Source organism: Myotis myotis, unplaced genomic scaffold (genome assembly GCF_014108235.1).
Source record: "Myotis myotis isolate mMyoMyo1 unplaced genomic scaffold, mMyoMyo1.p scaffold_m19_p_5, whole genome shotgun sequence".
NCBI classification, from domain to species: Eukaryota; Metazoa; Chordata; class Mammalia; order Chiroptera; family Vespertilionidae; genus Myotis; species Myotis myotis.
This window is the reverse complement of record NW_023416357.1, coordinates 25,400,307-25,420,568: the sequence shown is the minus strand read 5'-3', so window position 1 is coordinate 25,420,568 and position 20,262 is coordinate 25,400,307. Positions and strand designations below refer to the sequence as shown.

Here is a 20,262-nt window from a genome sequence, read left to right as displayed (position 1 = left end):
TGATTAAGATGGTCCCGGATGAGGGAGGGAACTATGTCTCTTATTTTATTTATAGGCTGAAAAAGTGTGTGTGAAGCCCCATCTGGAAGCCTTTGTAAATTATCATTTCATGAGACTTTTTACCTCTCTGGAGGTAAAATGTATACTTCATTTTTGGGGGATGAGACCTTGAATGGAACTGAACTCATGTGGTATGTTAGATTGCTGCTTCTTGTCTCTCAGGAAGACAAGTAGACTGGAAGAGGAAGCTCCTGCTATTGATAATGTCCAGGCAGGACTTTAACCCAGAAGGTTAAACCCATAGCTACTCTGAGATGTGTCTTCTAAAAATCCACACAATACTCCTTTCAGATCAGATTTACTTTGCAGAAACAAACACCTCTGTAGAAGCTGCAAGCAAGTCTCATATATTTTTGATCTAATCAAACATACCTTCTCTGGGTTTACAAAGGTGAAAATAGGTAGTGTGCCCATTATGATTTGAATAGCTTTCTATTCTGTTTAATTAATTAATATATTTATTTACTTTGTTGAAACTGTACTTCTTTGTGATGTGGTTTCCAAACTGTTTCCAAACTGAGGCACCCAGGGTGCTTCATCATGTTATAAATGCTCAGGGGAAACACAGCGGCACTTGACATCTGCCAGACATCATAAACCACAGGCTCAAGGTAGTTCATGGTTTCAACATTAGATGACACTGCATTCCTTTTGTTCAAAAGCTGGGTTTTTGGCAGTTGTTGTGACAAAAACCAGTACAGAAATCAGGACAAGAATGAGAAATGTGAGTGGTGATGTCAAATTGGAATCTAAGGCTTGTGATGTTATGCAGTACTCAACAAGCACATAGCTACTGAGGGCCCATAATAAGTCACTGGTTATTAAAGAGTGAATTAAAATATTTTATTTTATTTCAGTATATGTGTTGGCTTCTCCCCCACCCCCACCCCCCCCAATAACCACGGAGTTGTCAGGTCATCAGCAAATCACATGGCTGAGCTCACAGATAAGGGAGGGACTGCCAAGCCAACTATCAAAGGGCATGGATCCCAGAAGAGGATAGAATCCCTAAAGGCAATAGCTGTTCCTGTTAAGTAAATAAAAATGTTCCTTTGGACATAGAAATGAAATTAACTTCCCACAGAGACATCTCTGGGAAGACTGTTGCTAATGTGCATTTTGTTATTTCTGTATCCAAGAGTTAAACACTCACCCTATTGAGTGACTCTTTCTGTGTCGTTAGATCCTGGCCAACGTGATCATCTTCATCTGTGGGAACCTGGCGGGAGCATACCACAAGCACCTCATGGAACTTGCTCTGCAGCAAACATATCAGGACACATGCAATTGCATCAAGTCCCGGATCAAACTGGAGTTTGAAAAACGTCAGCAGGTAAAATGCATTTCAATCTTAATTCCACATTTTTTAGGTATTCTATGGTGATATTGTTACTGTTAATATCAAGTATGCAGTTCACTCATTCACAGGCATCAGAAAGAACACAGAGTAGCCCATGCCCAGAATGGCTGTGCACTGAGCAGAGTTATAAAATAAAAAGCAAATGCCAGTCAAGGGCACATGCCCAGGTCTCTGGCTCGATCCCAAGTAGGGGGCATGCAGGAGACATCTGATCAATGATTATCTCTCATCATTGATGTTTCTATCTCTCTCTCTCCTTCTCCCTCCCTCTCTGCAAGCAATAAAAATATTTTTTTTAAAAAAGGAAGAAAGCAAAAAGGGATATTCTGAAGAAAAATAAGACTTACACTAAAGATGTTTAATAATACTGGGTGTACCAATTAATAATGGCGGATTTTGTAATCAAAGAAAACACTATAATTTCAAGAGAAACATCAAAAGTGCTTTATTCAAAGTAATGTCCATTGCTAGCTACACATATCTGCCATCTTTCAGGTAATTTGTGGATACCGTCCCAATAGAACTTTTCTTGTTTTGAGGCAAACCATTCAGAGACCCAATTTTCCACTTCTTCGTATGTTTTGAAGTGCTGCTCATAAAGTGTGTGTGCCATCGATCAGAACAAGTGGTAATCTGAAGGAGAAAGGTCTGGTGAATATAGCAGGTGGGTTAATACTTCCCAGACAAGATCTTTTAATGTGTCTTTAACTGGTTTTGAAGTGTGTGATGGTGCGTCATCATGAAGCAAAATTACTTTGCCATGTCTTCTGACACATTCTGGTCATTTCACGATCAAAGCATGGTTCAAGTTAATTATTTGTTGTCAGTAGCGATCAATATTAACGGTTTCACCTGGTTTTAGAAGCTCATCATACACCACACCTTCCTGATGCCACCAAACGCAGAGCATTGTCTTCTTTCTGAAGTGATTTGGCCTTTCGGTCCATGTTGATGGTTGACCTGGATTAGCCCATATATTGTGCATTTGGGATTCTCAAAATAAATCCACTTTTCATCACCGGTCATAATGCAAAAAAGACTTTCATGCCATTGAAGCAACATTTTACTGATGACTTTTCGGTTTTCCATTTGTCTTTGTTCAGTTGATGTGGCACCCATTTTCCTTCCTTTGAAATCTTTCCCATTGCTTGTAAATTATCAGAAATTGTTTGCTGAGCAATGTTTAATTTTTCTGCAAGTTGTTTTTGAGTGTGACACACATCTTTATCCAATAATGCTTGTAATTGTTGGTCTTCAAACTTTTTCAGTTGACATGGACGTTCTTCGCCTTTCACACTGAAATCGTCACTTTTAAAGCATTTAAACCAGCATTCACAAGTATCTTGATATGGAGTGTGTTCACCATAAGCTTCCCAAAGTATACTATAACTTTTTCTTCAAAATAATGAATTAAAACTTCCTGCAAATGCTTTTTTTTGGCATGAAATTCGACATTTTTAAGCATAAAAATATCTGTGATGTTAACACCTTCAGAAAATTTGACATATGAAGTTTTGAAGCTTGCTGTCAATACAACAAAATAGCATACATATCAAATCGCATATATATCAACAAATGTGTAACTCGATCTATTGAAAAAAATCCGCATTATTAACCGGTACACCTAGTATATAATTTTATACCACCAATGTATTTTATTATCAATATTGGGAATCAACTCTCAGGGTCTGGTGCCTAGAATGTAGTACTTTTCTTGTTAGGGCTACAGGAAATATGTTTCTAGAATTATAATGAATGCTTGTACTTTTTTCGGACCAACATGTAAATAAGTAGGAATGAAAATTTATCTTAATAAATCTATTATATATGACATGATAGATATAAGGAGACAAATAAAAATTGACCAGTGACAATCTGTGTCCTTCATACAAAGGAGCAGGCCCTGAGACCATGAGGACTGGTCCATCCACAGACCAGTTTAAGCATCTCACAAACCAAATTAATGCCCAAGGGTTCCGAGTATCACTCCCAGCCCAGCGCTTTGCCACATGCCATCTTTGCTTCATCTACAGTCACATGACAAACAGCAGTGCCCTTAAAAGTGCTGCCTTCAGGGGTAGGATGGATTCTAAGCAAAATAATTTGTTTCAGCCTCAATTTGGATAAAATTACTACCATTCATTTTAATATTATATAATCCATTGATTAGAGAAATAAAAATACATTGGAGTGAAACACAAACATGCTTAGCATAAGGCAGGGTGCCAGGTGATGGTGCCTTGCCATTGTCTTAGCCCTAACAGCCGCCTACCTAGCTGCCTGAGAGCTCACTGCCACACTAAGTGTCTCAGGGGTCCATTTCCCAGGGTCATCATCTCTCTGGCATCATCCTGAAACTAGGCTGTGAATTGTTTGGTGACAAGGGCCATCTGCCGGGGTCCAACCCCAGCGGGTCCAGGGGTTCCCAAAGGCATAGACGGAGTCGGCGAAGAAGGAAGGACACGGAGACAGTGTTCAGTTGATCAGCAGCCTAGCCAGGATCTCTAGCCAGGACCTCCAGCCAAGTTCTGGTCTGGATCTCCAGCGAAGTTCTGCTGTTTATTGTCTTGTTACATCCGTATTTATCCCAGTTGATTTTAATCCTGTCAATTTCTATTACAAAGGTTAGGGCGTTTCTTATCTCCATTCCAGGGAGTAAAGATTATGTAGCTTAAGCATGATTGTTTGTAGTGATTAACTACCCGCCTGGCACTTAGTTAAGGAGTTTCATCCCCTCCCTGACTTCAGGGAAAAATTCCTACCTGGGGAAACAACCTTTCTAGGAGAGGCATCCCCTCCCTGACTTCAGGGAAAAATTCCTACCTAGGGAAACAACCTTTCTTGGAGAGGTGACCTTGGTTAAAACACACAGCGCTAAGGGGAGCAAACATATTAAGAACAGTATGCTGTATACACCAGGTCCCTTGAAACATATGCTGTGCAGATGTTTCTTTCCTACAGCGACTGTGTCAAGCAGCAAGGATGGACCGGCTTCTGGCAAATTCCCCCTTTTTTATTTTTTAAATGATAGCGCATGCAAATCAGTGGCCACCTCTCAGATTGGGCCATTTAAGTCTCGGAAGAAGAGTGGCAAGCAATGATAGTGAGCATAGCTATAAACATAGTGGATAGAGCACAGAAGGAGCCCCATTCCTGTAGAAGGTTGCCAGCCTCTTCAGTCAAGGGATTTCAGCTGTCCTCAAGTTGTTGGTTTGATTGTCTTTGTTGGTCTGGCTAGCGGGCGGCGTCACTGGCGACAGGCTTCCCGAAGCGTCAGCAAGTTGAAGGGCTGCATCAAAGGGTCCATCAGGGCCGTGGTTGATGGTGGTGTCGATGTCCGAGGAGGAGTAAGCTGTGCCCTCTGGATCCAGCTGATATGGAAAATGGAGGGTAGTAGAAAAAGAAGAGAAAGCAAAAGAACTACAAGGCATGGAAGTGTTTAGAAAAAAGAGGGAGAAGAAAGGGAAGAAGGCAGCATCCTGACACAGCCCTTTCCTTCAGCTTCCCCTTTCCCTGTGGTCCAAGGTAGAAATGGGAAACAAGTCCTGTTGCAGTGAGAGGGCAGCTGCTGTCAGCCAGTCTCTGTCTTTACCTGGGTCCTGATCTGAACTGGGCATGGGAAGCAGGAAGCAGCCATGGGGACAGGAGACCTTCCTCAGAAGGGGCGAGTGTTCAAGCCCCTGAACCATTGGGGAGGGGGGTCTGTGCCCCACCTTTGTTGCACCCCAAGTTTTCTCCTACTGGCCCCCGACTGTGCCTGTCTTAGGTTGCCCCACCCTGTGGAGTCTTACCCGTCGTTGACTACCAGCCATCTCTGGGCCAAGTAGGGTGATGTGAGGTTCAGTTTTGTCTCCTTGATAGCCTATGTCCCTCTGGCCTCCATGCCCAGCAACTGCCTTTGGATTCCCTCGCCTGCTGGCGGGGCTCTGGCATTGATCATAGGGAACTCAGGTTTCTTCTCTAGAGAGGGCCCAGCTTACGCCATTGGGCCAGAGACAGATCCATGGTACCAGCCACCATGAGGCTTCACGCCAGGTCCCTTGAAACATATGCTGTGCAGATGTTTCTTTCCTGCAGCGACTGTGTCAAGCAGCAAGGATGGACCGGCTTCCGGCAGCCATCTATTAAATTATTATTTTTCTTTATATTTTTAGAACCTAGTCCAGATCCTTGCATGGAGTAGGCAAGGAGACATGCTTTTAAACACCAAGTGACAAAATGCCTAAATATATTCTACACTGGCTTGCTCTCTTTTTCTCTCTCTATGGTCAATCTTCACAATGCAACCATTAATATATATGTAGTTACCAATCATCCTACAACTATATCCTTTGACACTTTGGATTCCTCATAGTTTATAGCAATCCCTGGAGTACTGAGTATACTCACACCCTCATGATGCACTATTCATAATCTCTCCTTACTCTCTGCAAGTTAAATGTAATCTCTGAACACTCCACCCCTTGGGATTGCTCTGAACAAACTCAGATATCATCTTCCCCTCATGAAGCTCACTTATATCATCATTCACTAAAGTAACACTGGTCATGTTAAATCTGCAAAGAATAAAACAAAGATAAAGAGCAAAAATTTGCGCCTCCTTATTCTCCCAGGCCTGTATTCCTCTCTCCGAGTTTCAACTGTGATTTTGGCTGAAGTATTTGTATGAACTTTTAGGCTTGTTGTCATGGAAGTGATCAATATCCTTCCAGTAGGGAGTGTAGAGACAGAATTTTGAGTGTGTGTGTTATGAATGACACAATTTTTATGTCAAATATAAAATGCAAGCTTGAAATCGCCTGGCCTGTTAACTTGATCCAGATCTGCTAAGACCATACATTTAAACCAGCCTGTATTAAGATGATTGGCTCATGGGTACAGCTGTGATGACAGTCTGCAGGGTAATAGATCTTTAAAGCAGTGCTAGATTTTGACATTGATGAGTATAGCACTTAACATAATTTCTCTTTCATTCTTTGCCAGTAAATTTTATTAACAAGTTGAGGGGCAATATGTTAAGGGGGGTTATTTAGGAGTGAATTTCCATAAGGTGGGTCAGAACAAAGAGACAAATGTCCACAGCAGATTCTACTCTTTCAAAGGGGGCAGATAGGTCCATAAACACTCAAAACTTGGACTCTGAGGACAAAACTTTCAAATGAGTGTGCTTTCTAAAAAGTTATGAGTGGGATTTTGAATGTCTTATTGAAAAACAGAGGGAAATCCTTTCATTAGAGAGCAACATGCTTCATCAGCTGACATAAATGAACAAAAAATATGGCAACTTCCATATGAGAGAGAATTGATGGACCTCTCAAAGTTGGTTGCTAATGAATAATTTAAAACTTAAATTATTTAAAACTTGCCTTTAAATAAAGTTTGCTTTTTATATGCCTTCCTGAAATATGTTCCTATCATTTACACTGTAAATTAGAATTTTAGCTACTATCTTCTGCCTTTAGTGACATCATGATTTGATTTGATTGGATTGGATTAGATTTGATTGGATTGGAAAATGAATAAGAGAATGAAGATTAGAGAGGCCAAATAAAGAATATTATTGTACAAAAAATAGAAAGACACCAATTTTATGGAATTTTGTGGGTATTTTCTCTAGAGAATGATGAGTTTAATTATTTCATCACTTAACTATCTTTTTTTTACTGGTGAAGTAGAGCGATGGGCTGGATTGCCTTCTAAATCTAATGAAATAATGGCTAATACAAACTTCCAGCTGAGAGTGCGTTTGGAAAACTTGCTTTTCTGTGGCTTCAGAGAAAGTTCTGTACTTGCTCCCTATTTAGCCTTTCTTTACTGGAACACTCCTGGGTAGAGAGAAGAGGAATTTGAAAATCAGATGCTAACGTGTATGTCTCCAGTGTCACTTGGACCCTGCAAGGCAGGACCCAGGCCTGATCCTGTCACACACCCTCTCCCAAGGGAGTGCTCCGGCTTCTGGAAGGCAGGGAACCCGCACACTTCTCTGAACCCCAGAACCCTTTACACCTGCGCAAGTGGGAGGTTTGGCGCCTGTCAGGGATGTGGTTAGAGCAGTGGTCAGCAAACTGTGGCCCCTTGAGTGTGGCTCTTCCACAAAATAGCACGTGCGGGTGCGCACGTACAGTGCGATTGAAACTTCGTGGCCACACTCAAGGGGCCAAAGAGCTGCATGTGGCTCGCGAGCCGCAGTTTGCCGACCACTGGGTTAGAGGGTTTATATGTTATGAGGGAGCCTAATTGTCCATTACACCTGCCCCAGGATTCTCAAGTTCTATGAATGTTAATGAATTCCGCTGAGATTAGATTTGCAAAAAAATGCAGATGAAAAACATAGATTCCCCAGCACCCCAAGCTTAAAGAAAAACGGTGTAAGATACAAACTTGTTTTTTGTTTTCTTGCTGACAAGATCACAGCGTGAGATGTGAATGTGCCTTTTTCCTCCTTAATGAATTCTCTGTGTTCTGGTATAGAATGATGCTTCCTTTGTTATATATTTTATAACTTTTTATGCAAAATCTATTTTACCATGATTTTGTCACTATGTCCTTGTCCCAGTAACTTTATGATTGTAATTGCTGTATTTTGCAGTACTTTTGTACCTTACAAGACTACTACCACTCTTCTTTATATATGTTTTTATATCTTTTTTTTCCTACACAGTCCTCACACAGTTTTAATATGGGTTTTTTTCTGAAATATTTTTCAATCTTTTTCTGCTCTTATGCAGAGGTTATCTTCTTTTCAACTTGGCTTATATCTGACTATAAATAGTGTTATAAATGCAGGGACACTGTTGGGATAGATGCGGATCTTGTTTCCAGACACTCAGGGAATTCTCTGTTCACTCTAGTCGTGCTTGCTTCCTGAGCCATGTGCAATAATCACCTGCAGATGACATTTTATGTTTTTTTACCTTTAAGTTTTCACATTGTCTGGTATCAGAAGCCTTCAAAGCTGCACTGAATGACATTATCCTGTTGGGCAGCTTTATTGGTGCCTGTGTTTACAGAAATGGCCAGTGTTTTGTTCAAATGTGCATTAAATACATCTTTCAACACTTTTTCAATGACTCTTTTCTAGCTTCTTTAAGCATTCTTTTCTCTGGGCCACGCCACTTTGATTTTTCTTTTAAACCTAGACTTACTTTGTTGTTGAGAGAGATAAAGCTAGACCATTTGCATTGTTGTCAAAGTCATGATTTTGTATCTAGTATCTCTCATTCTGTTTCCTGATACATAGTATTGTTTCTTAATTTGTTATAGCAATGTCATTCTAGTTGGATTTCCTTTTTATTTTAAGTAGGATTTGTAAGTCCCCTATTTCTAACACATCTTGTAAGCACCTTAGAATATCCACCAGCATTTTAACATTATCATTATTTATCCAAATGGTCCCAATAATGCTTATCTATGTTTTTCCTTGCTAATAAATATTCCAGTTTATCTTATTTTAAAATTAATAAACTAAGAAAAAAGTTATCTTTTCTTAGGTGTCTCATAATGAGTGTCTTTATTTTTGCTTTTTTCCACTCACCACCAAATTTCTTGAAAAAGTACCTACAATTATATTTCTCTCTCCCTCTTATTCACTTCATAACTTCACTATTCAACTGCTATCACAAGTCACCATTCAAATTGCTAAATTTAAAAGCATTTTCCATCCTAGATTTGTGCAGTATTGATGTTTTTGTCCTCACTTTTGTCTATTTGGGGGGAAAGTATTCTTGGAGGGAAAAGCCAAACCTCCTCTCCTGGTTCCCACCATCTGGAACCATTCTGGTCTCTGGCAATTTTCTCTCCACATTCTTCAGAGACGCTTTTCTATTCCTACCCACCAACACACACATGTGTTGCTCAGGGCTTGGCAGAGAGGCGTCTTTTCTCCATCCTTCTGTTGGTCAGCTTTCAGCTCCTCAAATTTTTCCAATCGTCCTGTCTTGATTAATCACTCTCATGCACTCATCTGCTCTCCACCTTTTCTGGAGTTCAAAACTTATTTTCATTAGCATCACAAACTCAGAGTGTTCAAACTCCATCTTTCCTCACACCACACTCGACTGTCATCCTCTCTATTTTTATTAGTTAGTCCATCCTCTCTCCCTCACCCTAAATCTGAATCTTCTCTCTTTGTGCTTTCTCCTTTATTTCCCCCATAAAATCAATTGCTCTGCGGTAGTTTTTATTTGCCATTCTTACTGTTGTGGCCTTAGGATTTCACTGCACCTTGTCCTCATCAAATTCATGCCATACAATAGTGTCATATTAATCTTTCCAAGGTTAGTGTCAGGGTGAAGCTAGGCTTGTAAACACCCTGGCTTGATTTATAATGCAGGACCTTTAACAGGTGTTCTTTGAGTTGTTTACTGAGGGGCAGTATTGTGTAATTATTATGAGCATGACTCTGGTTCCTCATTGTTTGGTTTGGAGTTCTTTCTGGTCCTCAGTTTCTTCATCTGTAAAATGGAAGTGTTATCCATTCAGGCTGGTATAACAAAATACTATGAACTGAGTGGTTTGTAAATAGGTGATATTTATTACTTAGAGTTTTGGAGGCTGGAAATCCAAGGTCAGTGTGCCAGCATGATCAGGTTCTGGTGAGAACCCTCTTCCCGGTTGTAGATGGCTGACTTCTCCTATTTTCATGTGGAAGAAGGGGGAGCTCTGTAAGGTCTCCTTTCTAAGAATATTGGTCCCATTTATGAGGGTTCAGCCCTCATGACCTAATCACTTCTCAAAGGTCTCACTTCCTCAGACTTTCACATTAAGAGGTAGGATTTCAACATATAAATTTGGGGGGGGGGGGGCGGGCGGGGACAACATTCACTCCATAGCAATGGAGTAAGGACATTACCTACCTCAGTAGAGTTTTCGGTATCTTATACATTTTTATTATCACTCAAGGAGCAGTGCTCACTAAAATATAAATATGTGCATATATATAAAAATATTTTTATTATTCTCATATATGTGCTTGCTAAAGATATATGTGTGCTCACTATATAAATAAACATATGTGTTTGCTAAATATATATTTATATATTTGCTTATACATTTACTAGAGGCCCGGTGCATGACATTCATGCACCTGGGGTGGGGGGTGGGGGTGTCCCTCAGCCCAGCCTGTGCCCTCTCGCAGTCCAGAAGCCCTCGGGAGATGTCCAACTGATGGCTTAGGCCCACTCCCCCTGGGACATCCTTAGCACTGCCACAGAGGTAAGAGAGGTTCCTGCCACTGCTGTTGCGCTCACCAGCCATGAGCCCAGCTCAGGGCTTCTGGCTGAGCGGCACTCCCCCTGTGGAAGCACACTGACCACCAGGGGGCAGCTCCTGCATTGAGTATCTGGCCCCTGGTGGTCAGTGTGTATCACAGTGACCAGTCGTTCCACTGTTTGGTTGATTTGTATATTAGCCTTTTATTATATAGGATTTATAAATATATACTTAGTAGCTATGTTTTATATATTATATTTACCAGTCAACAAATTTCTGACTATACGTGTTATCATCTTTTTAATATATATAATATTTAATATATAATAATATATTTAATTTCATAATAATATTATAATATATATCACATATATATGTGTGTATATATTATATATAGCATATATGTATATAATATACATCCTGAATTCCAAGTGGCCTAAAGAGAGTACACAGAAAGTAGCTGACACTTTATAAAACAGGGCAGGACAGCTGGCTTCACTTGGAAACTTTTAAGAATGATAATAAAAGGAGAGCCAACATCTGCAACTTTAAAGTCCTGAGAAAAGAAAAGTTAGTCCAACCCCTGAAAGTTAGGAGTTACTTTTGCAGCCAACAATTATGAAGAAGGGAATGTCAAAAACTGAGAGGATTCAAGGATGTCTCAGTGAGTGTCCAGAGTTCATAAGCCTTTTGAGAAGGAAGATGCCGCGTTTGAATCACCAAGTTACCAGTCAACAAATTCCTAACTACATGCATTACCTTCTTTTTTAGTAATCTCTTAATCCCCATCTCTTTTAAGTCATTATTTAGAAACATTTTTATACTGAAAAAATAGGAGGAAATGATAAGACACTCAAGTTAAGGCCTGCATCTTCATTTTTTCAACAGATACTCCAAATATCCTCACTGGACTCATTCTCATGCTGCTAACATTTCAGTATTAAGGATAAAGAGAGAAATCCTGAAAGCTTCCAGAAAGAAATTTTAAAAAAATAGATTAATTGCTGTGGGACAAAAGTCAGATTTGCATTTCTCACAAACACCACCAGATGTTAAAAAACAGTAGACGAAAATCTTAAAAGTATCCTAAAAATGTATTCCACACTTTGATTTATGCACCAAGTCAAACTATTATTCATAAATGAGGTTTGAGTAAAGACTTTCAAGCATACATGGACTTAAAGTGCAACCCACACGCATATTTTATGACATTGGAATTTGAAGATTTTTTCCCCCCAAGTAAAACACACAAAAATGAATTCAAACAAAAAAGAGAAAAAGTTAAAGGAATAAAGAAATGTTGTGAGTCATGAAACTGGTAAAGCTTGAGAGTTAAGACGAAATAATTGTTATGTAATATAAAAATAGCACTATTCATTAAAATAGAAAGAAGAACAAAAGTCTTATATTTTAAAAATCAAGTCAGTTCTTGGGAGTTATTGAGTTGATGGCTCTCTTGTCTAGAAGAACCAATTCCTTCTAGGCCATCATCAACAACATAAGGACTTATTTACCCCACTGCTTTTAGTCATGGTGACTATATTAATTTCAAACACAAAAGAGAGTATTATATTGTTTTGTATTTATCAAAATAAATTATGTTTTAAGTTTGAAAACTATCTCAGTGCTATTCAAAATTCAGTGCAGAAGGAAAAAGACATTGCTTATATAAGGACTAGCTATCTTGAATTCTGCAATTTGGTACACTGAAGCTTTAATATTTTTCTTCCATCATATGCAATAAAATCTTAGCTTAAGGACTAGATAAAATAGTGCTTATTATACTTAAGCTATGGAAGTCAGAATCCTCTGAAGCACATTCTACATTTCAGCATTATTGGTATTTGCATTTACATAACATTTTTCATCTAAGGGAACTGAGTTCTTTAGAAACATCATAAATACCACGTTGCATAGAAATGTCTCATATGGTGGTGCTATTGCCATAACTGCATAGGGCGGGGAATTACTGAGATATAGCAAAAGCTTGTGCTGGTGGGCCATTCCATTCACACAGTTTCCTGCAGGCAAGACTCCAGTGTAACTTTTATTTGGGAATAATTAGTTCCTGGGGCCATCTGTCTTGACCTCATCCTACTGATGCATTCAGTCTAATGCTTTTCCCCTGTAAAAAGTTGCTCTAGGAAAGTTTGGTGCCCTCAGAAAGGGTGAGGGCCTTCATTCCTTCACCAAGCAGACCCCTCTGCCCTTCTTAGGAATGTATGGGTGTGTCTTTCAACCCCTAACTTAAGGAGCTCTGCCAGGTAATGTGACTGACCCTGGACAGGTGTTGTTTTCTGTTTTAGTTGGTGTTTTAACTTCCCTGTGCCTCTGTTTTGAGGTCTGTAACACGTAAGCAGTCATGGTGTCTGCCCGTAGGGTTATTCTGGAGATGAAGAGTACATGACCGAGTCTGAAGCAGCCTGACAGTGAAGTGTGCAGTACACATGGGCCCTTAGCCACTAAGTGGAAATTATATAGAGATTGAAGGTCACAGGTTTTTAGTTTCCATGAGTTGTAAATCCAAGGCTTTGTACAGAGATCCCATATATTATATGCATACTCAGAAATGCTCTAAATATTACAGAAAAAAAAGTAACCACAAACATGCACTTTTGGAAATTTGCGATGCTTTTGACACATTTTAAAAATTAAAGAAATAACAACTCTACTAGTATGAAGGTAAAGAGGTACTGAGAATGAAGGCACTAAACCTACTAGTGTGTTGATCAATATTTGGCCTCCTAATTGTGCCTTCTCTTTCCTCTCCACCATCATTTGACAAAATTTTAGAAAAATTTAGGACATCAATTCTAGCTGCCGCAGGTCATGCTGTGCTTGACTTTTGCTGTTTCCTGATGTTCTCTCTTTCTGTCTGCGTTGAAGTATGTCAGACTTGAAGTGCAAAGCAAAGGAATAAATCAGATTCCCTGCCTTCCTTCTTCCTTCCCTTGGAGGAACCCTTCCAAAGGCAAGGGTAAAATGCTAAGAGTGATGTCCGTGCTCAATGGGCTTCCGTTTCTTCGTGTGTAAAATAAAGGCTCTGTCTGGCTTATTTTATTTTTTTTAAAGGCTGAGTAGTATTCCATTGTATGTATAAAAAAGATAACTTGTCTGATTTCACTCAGATGTGGGATATAAAACAAACAGTTACAAATGAACAAACAAAATAAACATACAAACCAAATAAACTCATAGATACAGATAACAAAATGGTAGCTGTGAGAGGGGGATGTTGGTGGGGAGGACAAAAAATGTAAAGGGGTTAACTACATGGTAACAAAAGGAAACTATACTTTGGGTTGTGAGCACACAATTCAATACAGATGTCATATTATAAAATTGTACCCTGAAATTTATGTAATGTTATTAAACAATGTTACACCAATAAATTTAATAAGGAAATGAGGGCTTTAGCCCCCAACAGATTTACATGAATTATCTTTTCTAATATTACTTTCAGTCTCTCAGAAACTTTCAAAGGAAAACCCTATGACTGGTTTCCTTTTCTTCATTTTTTACTGCATCTCAAATTTTGGCTATGATTTTGTGGTGTTTCCGTTAAGCTTTTCACTCCTTGCTCTCTGTGGACCTTCATTTGTATTCTGTGAGCATAGTGCTCATTTCTCATGGCATATTACTCCTATTTTAGCTAATTATCTTCATGAATTATAAATATTCATGCATGCTGGTTACAAGAAACTCTTCAGAACAAAGCTTAAGGATAAAATAGTTTTTTAAGTGAACAGTTAGTGTTGTATTTACAATGAAGAGCACTACTATGATATATGGAAAAATACTATTTAGCCTAGAAATATATTTTTCCATGAATATCAACAACTGGTGATCCAAAAATATCAATATTCTCCATTCTAGTGGTTTCATTTGCCATTCAGGTTATGTTTCATGGCAATAGAAAAAAGGCAGAGTTGTCTAATAATTTAAAAAAATCTTGGTCAAGCAATATGCCTAATTTCAGAAAAACTGACTTATTGTGAGAATTGAAATATATGCAAATACATACAATGAACTAGTCTCAAGTCATTAAACTTAGAAAATTTTAATTATAGATAAAATTAATACAGCGCATTTTGTGTCATTTAATAGAATTTTGATGAGCAAAATGATATTATTTGAAATCTTCAAAGTGAGCTCTTTCTGCCATTGTAAGCAAACTAGATTTCCTGTCAAGTTCTTAAAATTAATGGAATTGTATAAAGGCCTTTTTCTCACAGCTATGGCTGAAACAAACAATGATGGTTCAGAAGATAAGCTACTAGACATTACTAAACATAAAACTAGTCTAATAAATTTGTGCGATCTGTTATAAATGCTATCATTTTTATGTCTTCAGAATAATACAAGTGAGATCTACTTAAACTTAGAGATATATCCTCACTGAAGGAATTTCTTTGTTCGTTTATCAAACAATATGATAATAGTGAAGTATGAAAGCAGAGGTAATGTTATTTTCCTGTTTCAATCCTCATTTGCATAACAACTGAGTAAAATGTTCTCCCCAATCTCTTAGAAGTATATATATATTGTGTTGATGTGGAATAGAACATTGATATGAAAATCATTTCCATTATTGACATTATGATCTCATATGGGATTAAGCATGGAAATTTGGGTTCTCCAGACACTGTATGTCTTTCTGGATATACTGTCAGTTTAGAGCAAGAACCACTAAAATCTGTCTTCTTCATCAAACATGGTAAATATATCAACTTCTAAGTATGGAGAATCTAAGTGTAGCCTTTACTAAACTACTACTATTATATATAAATGCATACATGCAGAGAAAGGGGGGAGATGGAACTATGTATTTTTCTGTTATTCACTTTTTATCTGTGAAGGAATATGAGCTGAAGAACTATAATGTGCAGTACTTCAAGGGAGGGGGACTCACAAGAAGGCTTGATTACTTGACACCTCTGCATGCTGTGTGTCCCAGGGTTTGGGTCTCCAATTGTTATTTTTCACTTGCTCCCTTGGGTTCTCAACCTTTCTCATGGCTTTAAAACTATCCACACACTGCGGTCTCTACAACTCTGATCAGTCCCCTGAAATCCAGACTCAACGTTCAATAACCAAGTCCATGTTTTCATTGGAACGTTTAATGAGCATCTTGAACATAACATGATCAAAATGGAACCTTTGATTTCTCCCAAACCTAGTTTTCTTCTGTAAATGATACCCCATTCACCCAGTTGCTCAGGCCAGACCATAGGAAGAACCATCATGGTCTCTGACTTTCAGTACACCCAAACCCAAAGACTGTCACCTTCTCCCTTACCACCCTCATTCATGCTCCCTGTCTGCTCCCTGGACTACAGCATTAGCAAATTTTCCTTGATCAAAGTATTGTCCCCTACATTTTATCACCACACAAAAACCACACCATCAGATGATGTTGCTCCTCACCTTAACTCCAGAGAATAAAATCTAAATCCCTATCCTTGGTCTATAAGGCCTCAAAAGATCTGGCACTGACTGAGACTTCAACCTTATATTCTACCACTTTTTCAAAGGATAAGAAATGGTCAACCAAGAAACTTACGTTAAGAAGATAAATAAAAAAAACTCTGTAAATATACACTTGTTCTTCTTTCTTCTCTCAGCTTCTTTAATAAACATAAAATTGTCCTATATAATAAAGAGCTAAAATGCAGATGGTCGTTGTGCCCTTGCACCGGGACTGGGGGACCTGAGGCCAGGCTGGGGGACCTGAGGCCACACCCCCCGCCCAGCTCCAGGCTGGGGAACCTGAGGCTGTGCCCCCACCCTGCAGGGCTTGACGGGGTTTGGGCCAGCTGGGTCTGGTCTTGTGTAATTTCGAGGCACACGTGGTGGGTGGGGACTTGACTCTGGGTCCCACAGCACGCCCCAGACTCTGACAGGAGGGAAATTTTCATATACATTTTACTAATTTTCTTTCATTTCTGACACTTCTATTATAAAGGGCAAATAGCAATATTAAAATATTTCCTTTAATTAATTCCCTTTTAATGTGCATGAATTTCATGGACCGGGCCACTAGTATATAATAATAATTATTACAGGGTGTTGTTGACATTTTTACATTTACAGATTTATATGTATACTATGCTATAATACCAATAATTGTATGCAGAAATTATTATTGTGTGCACAATAATAGCACACAAGGGTAAATAATAAAGGAAAATTGAGAATGTTATCCTAAATCTTATATGCAAACATAAGTGGTCCAGAACAGCCAAAATAATACTGAAAAAGAAAAAAAAATTTAAGGATTCACTCTTCCTAATTTCAAAGCTTCCTACAAAGCAGTAGTAATCAAAAAAGTGTGATGGTGGCATAAGGATAGAAATATTGATCAATGTAATATAATTGAAAGTCCACAAATAAACCATCACACTTATAGCCAATTGATTTTTGACAAGAGTGCCAAGTTAATTCAATGAGAAAGAATAGTCTTCAATAAATGGTTCTGTGACAATTGAATATCCACATTTAAAATAACACAATTGCACCTGACCAGTGTGGCTCAGTGGTTGAGTGTTGATCTATGAACCAGGAGGTCGTGGTTAGATTCCTGGTAAGGAAACATGCCTGGGTTGTGGGCTAGATCCCTAGTGGGGGGCTTGCAGGAGGCAGCCAATGATCCTTGCTCATCATTGATGTTTTTTTCTCTCTCTCCCTCTCTCTTCCTCTCTGAAATCAATAAAAATATAATTTAAAATAAGTAAAATAGCATAGCTGAACCCTTACCTCACCCATATACAGAAAATAACTCAAAATTGTTTTTTAAAAAAACTAAATGTAGGAGCTAAAACTATAAAACTCTTGATAGAAAGGATTGCATAAGTCTTCATGACAGGAGTTAAGCAAGGTTTCTCAGATATGAAACCAAAACCATAACAACAATAGGAAAAATAGATAAATTGGACTTCACTAAAATTGAAATCTTTTATACTTCACATAACCATCATGAAATGAGAAGGGACTTGTATCGATAATATATAGAGAACCCTTACAAATCAATAATTAAAAACCCAAATACTCCAATTAAAAACAGCGAAAGGATCTTAATACACATTTCTCCAAATATAGTACACAAATGGTCAATGCACACATAAAAAGATGCTTATCATTTACAATCTTGTTTCTAGTGATCTGTGTGTATAAAAACTTCTTCCTCAATGACAGTCATTTCTGAATCTCTGAGTCTTACCCCACCTGATTAAAACAACTCTCTCAGATACATTTTAAAACTGGCCTTCAGAAAGTGGCAGCTGCCATCACTGTTAAGTTGTGGTCTTTTATCATTTGCACAAAGTGAAAAAGTATGAAGGTAAATTGATTAACTTAAATTCAGGGATAATAATGCTAGAAATAATGTTTTACAGCATTAACTATATAAGCAGAAAATTAGATTAAAGTAGTTCAAGGGCATTTCCAAAAACATGAAACCCAAAGGTGTCCCCCAAGTGTAAGCCCAGAGTCTGGGCATCCCCTGGCCTACCTCTCCATGCCCTTGCCCCTTGTCCACTCTCCAGTACGGCTGCTGCTGTTCTAGGCTAAATGATGACTAGAGACTGAAAAACTTCTTTCCCTAAAAAAATTAAATTCTGTAGAGCCTTGTGGAATAAGAGTCCATATAAAAAGAAAACTGAGAGGACTGCGAAGACATGTTCCCATCTAATATAGTAAAAGGCTAATATGCAAATAGACCAAACAGTGGAACTACCAGTGGCTATGGCACGCACTGACCACCAGGGAGCAATAGCTCAATGCAGGAGCTGCCCCCTGGTGGTCATTGCACTCCCACAGGGGGAGTGCCACTCAGCCAGAAGTCCTGAGCTGGGCTCATGGCTGGCAAGCACAGCAGTGGTGGCAGGAGCCTCTCCTGCCTCTGTGGCAGCGCTAAGGATGTCTGAAGGCTTAGGCCTGCTCCCCAGGGGGCCTGAGCCATCAGTCGGACAACCCCTGAGGGCTCCCGGACTGTAAGAGGGCGCAGACCAGGCTGAGGGACCCCCCTCCGAGTGCACGAATTTTGTGCACTGGACCTCTAGTCTACACTAATAAAAGAGAAAAATGGTAATTGGCGTACGGTGCTACCCTTTTCATTGGCTAATCAGGGCTATATGCAAATTAACTGCCAACTGAGATGGCAGTTAACTGCCAACAAAGATGGCGGCTAATTTGCATATGTAGGCACAATGCAGGGAGGCGAAAGGGAAAGCAGGAAGAAGCCCCCTGCCACTGACAGTGATTGGAAACCCGGGCCGCCTTTGCCCTGCCCCCCAGCCATGATCGGAGAATCAGGCGCCTTTGCCGCCCTGGCCAGTGATAGCAGGAAGTAGGGGTGGAGCCAGCAATGGGAGCTGGGCACGGTTGAAGCTGGCAATCCCGGGAGCTAGGGGTCCCTTGCCTGGGCCTAAAGCGGAGCCCACGATCGTGGGCCGCTGCCGCTGTGGGTCCCCGCTGCCCGGGCCGGACGCCTAGGCCAGAGGCGTTAGGCCTGGGCAGGGGCGGAGCCTGCAACCGCGGGGAGCTGGGGGTCCCCTGCCCAGGCCTAATGCTTCGGCCAGAGGTGTTAGGTCTGGGCAGGGGCAGAGCGGGAGATCACAGCGCTGCTGCCGCTGCGGGTCCCCGCTGCCCAGGCCGGACGCCTCGGCCAGAGGCGTTAGGCCTGGGCAGGGGCAGAGCCTGCAACTGCAGGGAGCTGTGGGTCCCCTGCCCAGGCCTAATGCCTCGGCCAGAGGTGTTAGGCCTGGGCAGGGGCAGAGCGGGAGATCGCGGGGAGCTGGGAGTCCCCTGCCCAGGCCTAATGCCTCGGCCAGAGGCGTTAGGCCTGGGCAGGGGCGGAGCCTGCAACCACGGGGAGCTGGGGATCCCCTGCCCAGGCCTGACACCTCGGCCGGAGGCCTCAGGCCTGGGCAGGGGGCCGATCCGGTGATTGGTGATCAGAGGGTGATGAGGGTCAACTCCTCTGGCTGAGGCATCAGGCCTGGGTGGGGGGTGGAGCCGGGGATTGGAGGGATATGATGGTCCCCTTGCCCAGGCCTGAAGCCTGGGTCAGAAGCGTCAGGCTTGGGCGGCGGGGTGGAGCAAGCGATCAGAGGGAGATGGGGGTCCCCTGCCCAGGCATGATTCCTGGGCCAGAGGCCTCAGGCCTGGGCGGGGGTCAGAGCCAGTGATCGGGGGGAGGTGGGGGTCCCCTGTCCAAGCCTGACACCTCTGGCGGAGGCGTCAGGCCTGGGCAAGGGGCCGATCAGGTGATCGGAGGGTGATGGGGGTCTACGCCTCTGGCCGAGGCATCAGGCCTGGGCAAGGGGCAGAGCCAGCAATCAGAGGGGTCTGGGGGTCCCCTGCCCAGGCCTGATGCCTGGGCCAGAGGTATCAGGCCTGGACTGGGGGCAGAACCAGTGATGGGGGGAAATGAGGGTCCCCTGCCCTCTGTCAGAGGCGTCAGGCCTGGGCAAGGGGCCGATCCTGCGATTGGAGGGTGATGGGGGTCAACGCTTGAGGGCTCCCAATATGTGAGACGGGGCAGGCTGGGCTGAGGGACACTACACACACACACACACACACACACACACACACACACACACACACCCAGTGCACGAATTTCGTGCACCGGG

General features: G+C 41.0%; 1 protein-coding gene across 9 annotated transcripts in view; it reads left to right on the top strand.

Annotated features, from left to right (window-relative positions):
* ADCY2 (adenylate cyclase 2) overlaps positions 1-20,262 on the top strand; it is a 283,437-nt gene that overhangs the window by 139,621 nt on the left and 123,554 nt on the right. For all 9 annotated transcript variants that reach the window (XM_036309124.1, XM_036309130.1, XM_036309126.1 and 6 more), the window contains exon 4: positions 1,244-1,393. In XM_036309124.1, the coding sequence (XP_036165017.1) occupies positions 1,244-1,393 (150 nt within the window). The remainder of the gene's footprint in view (positions 1-1,243; positions 1,394-20,262) is intronic.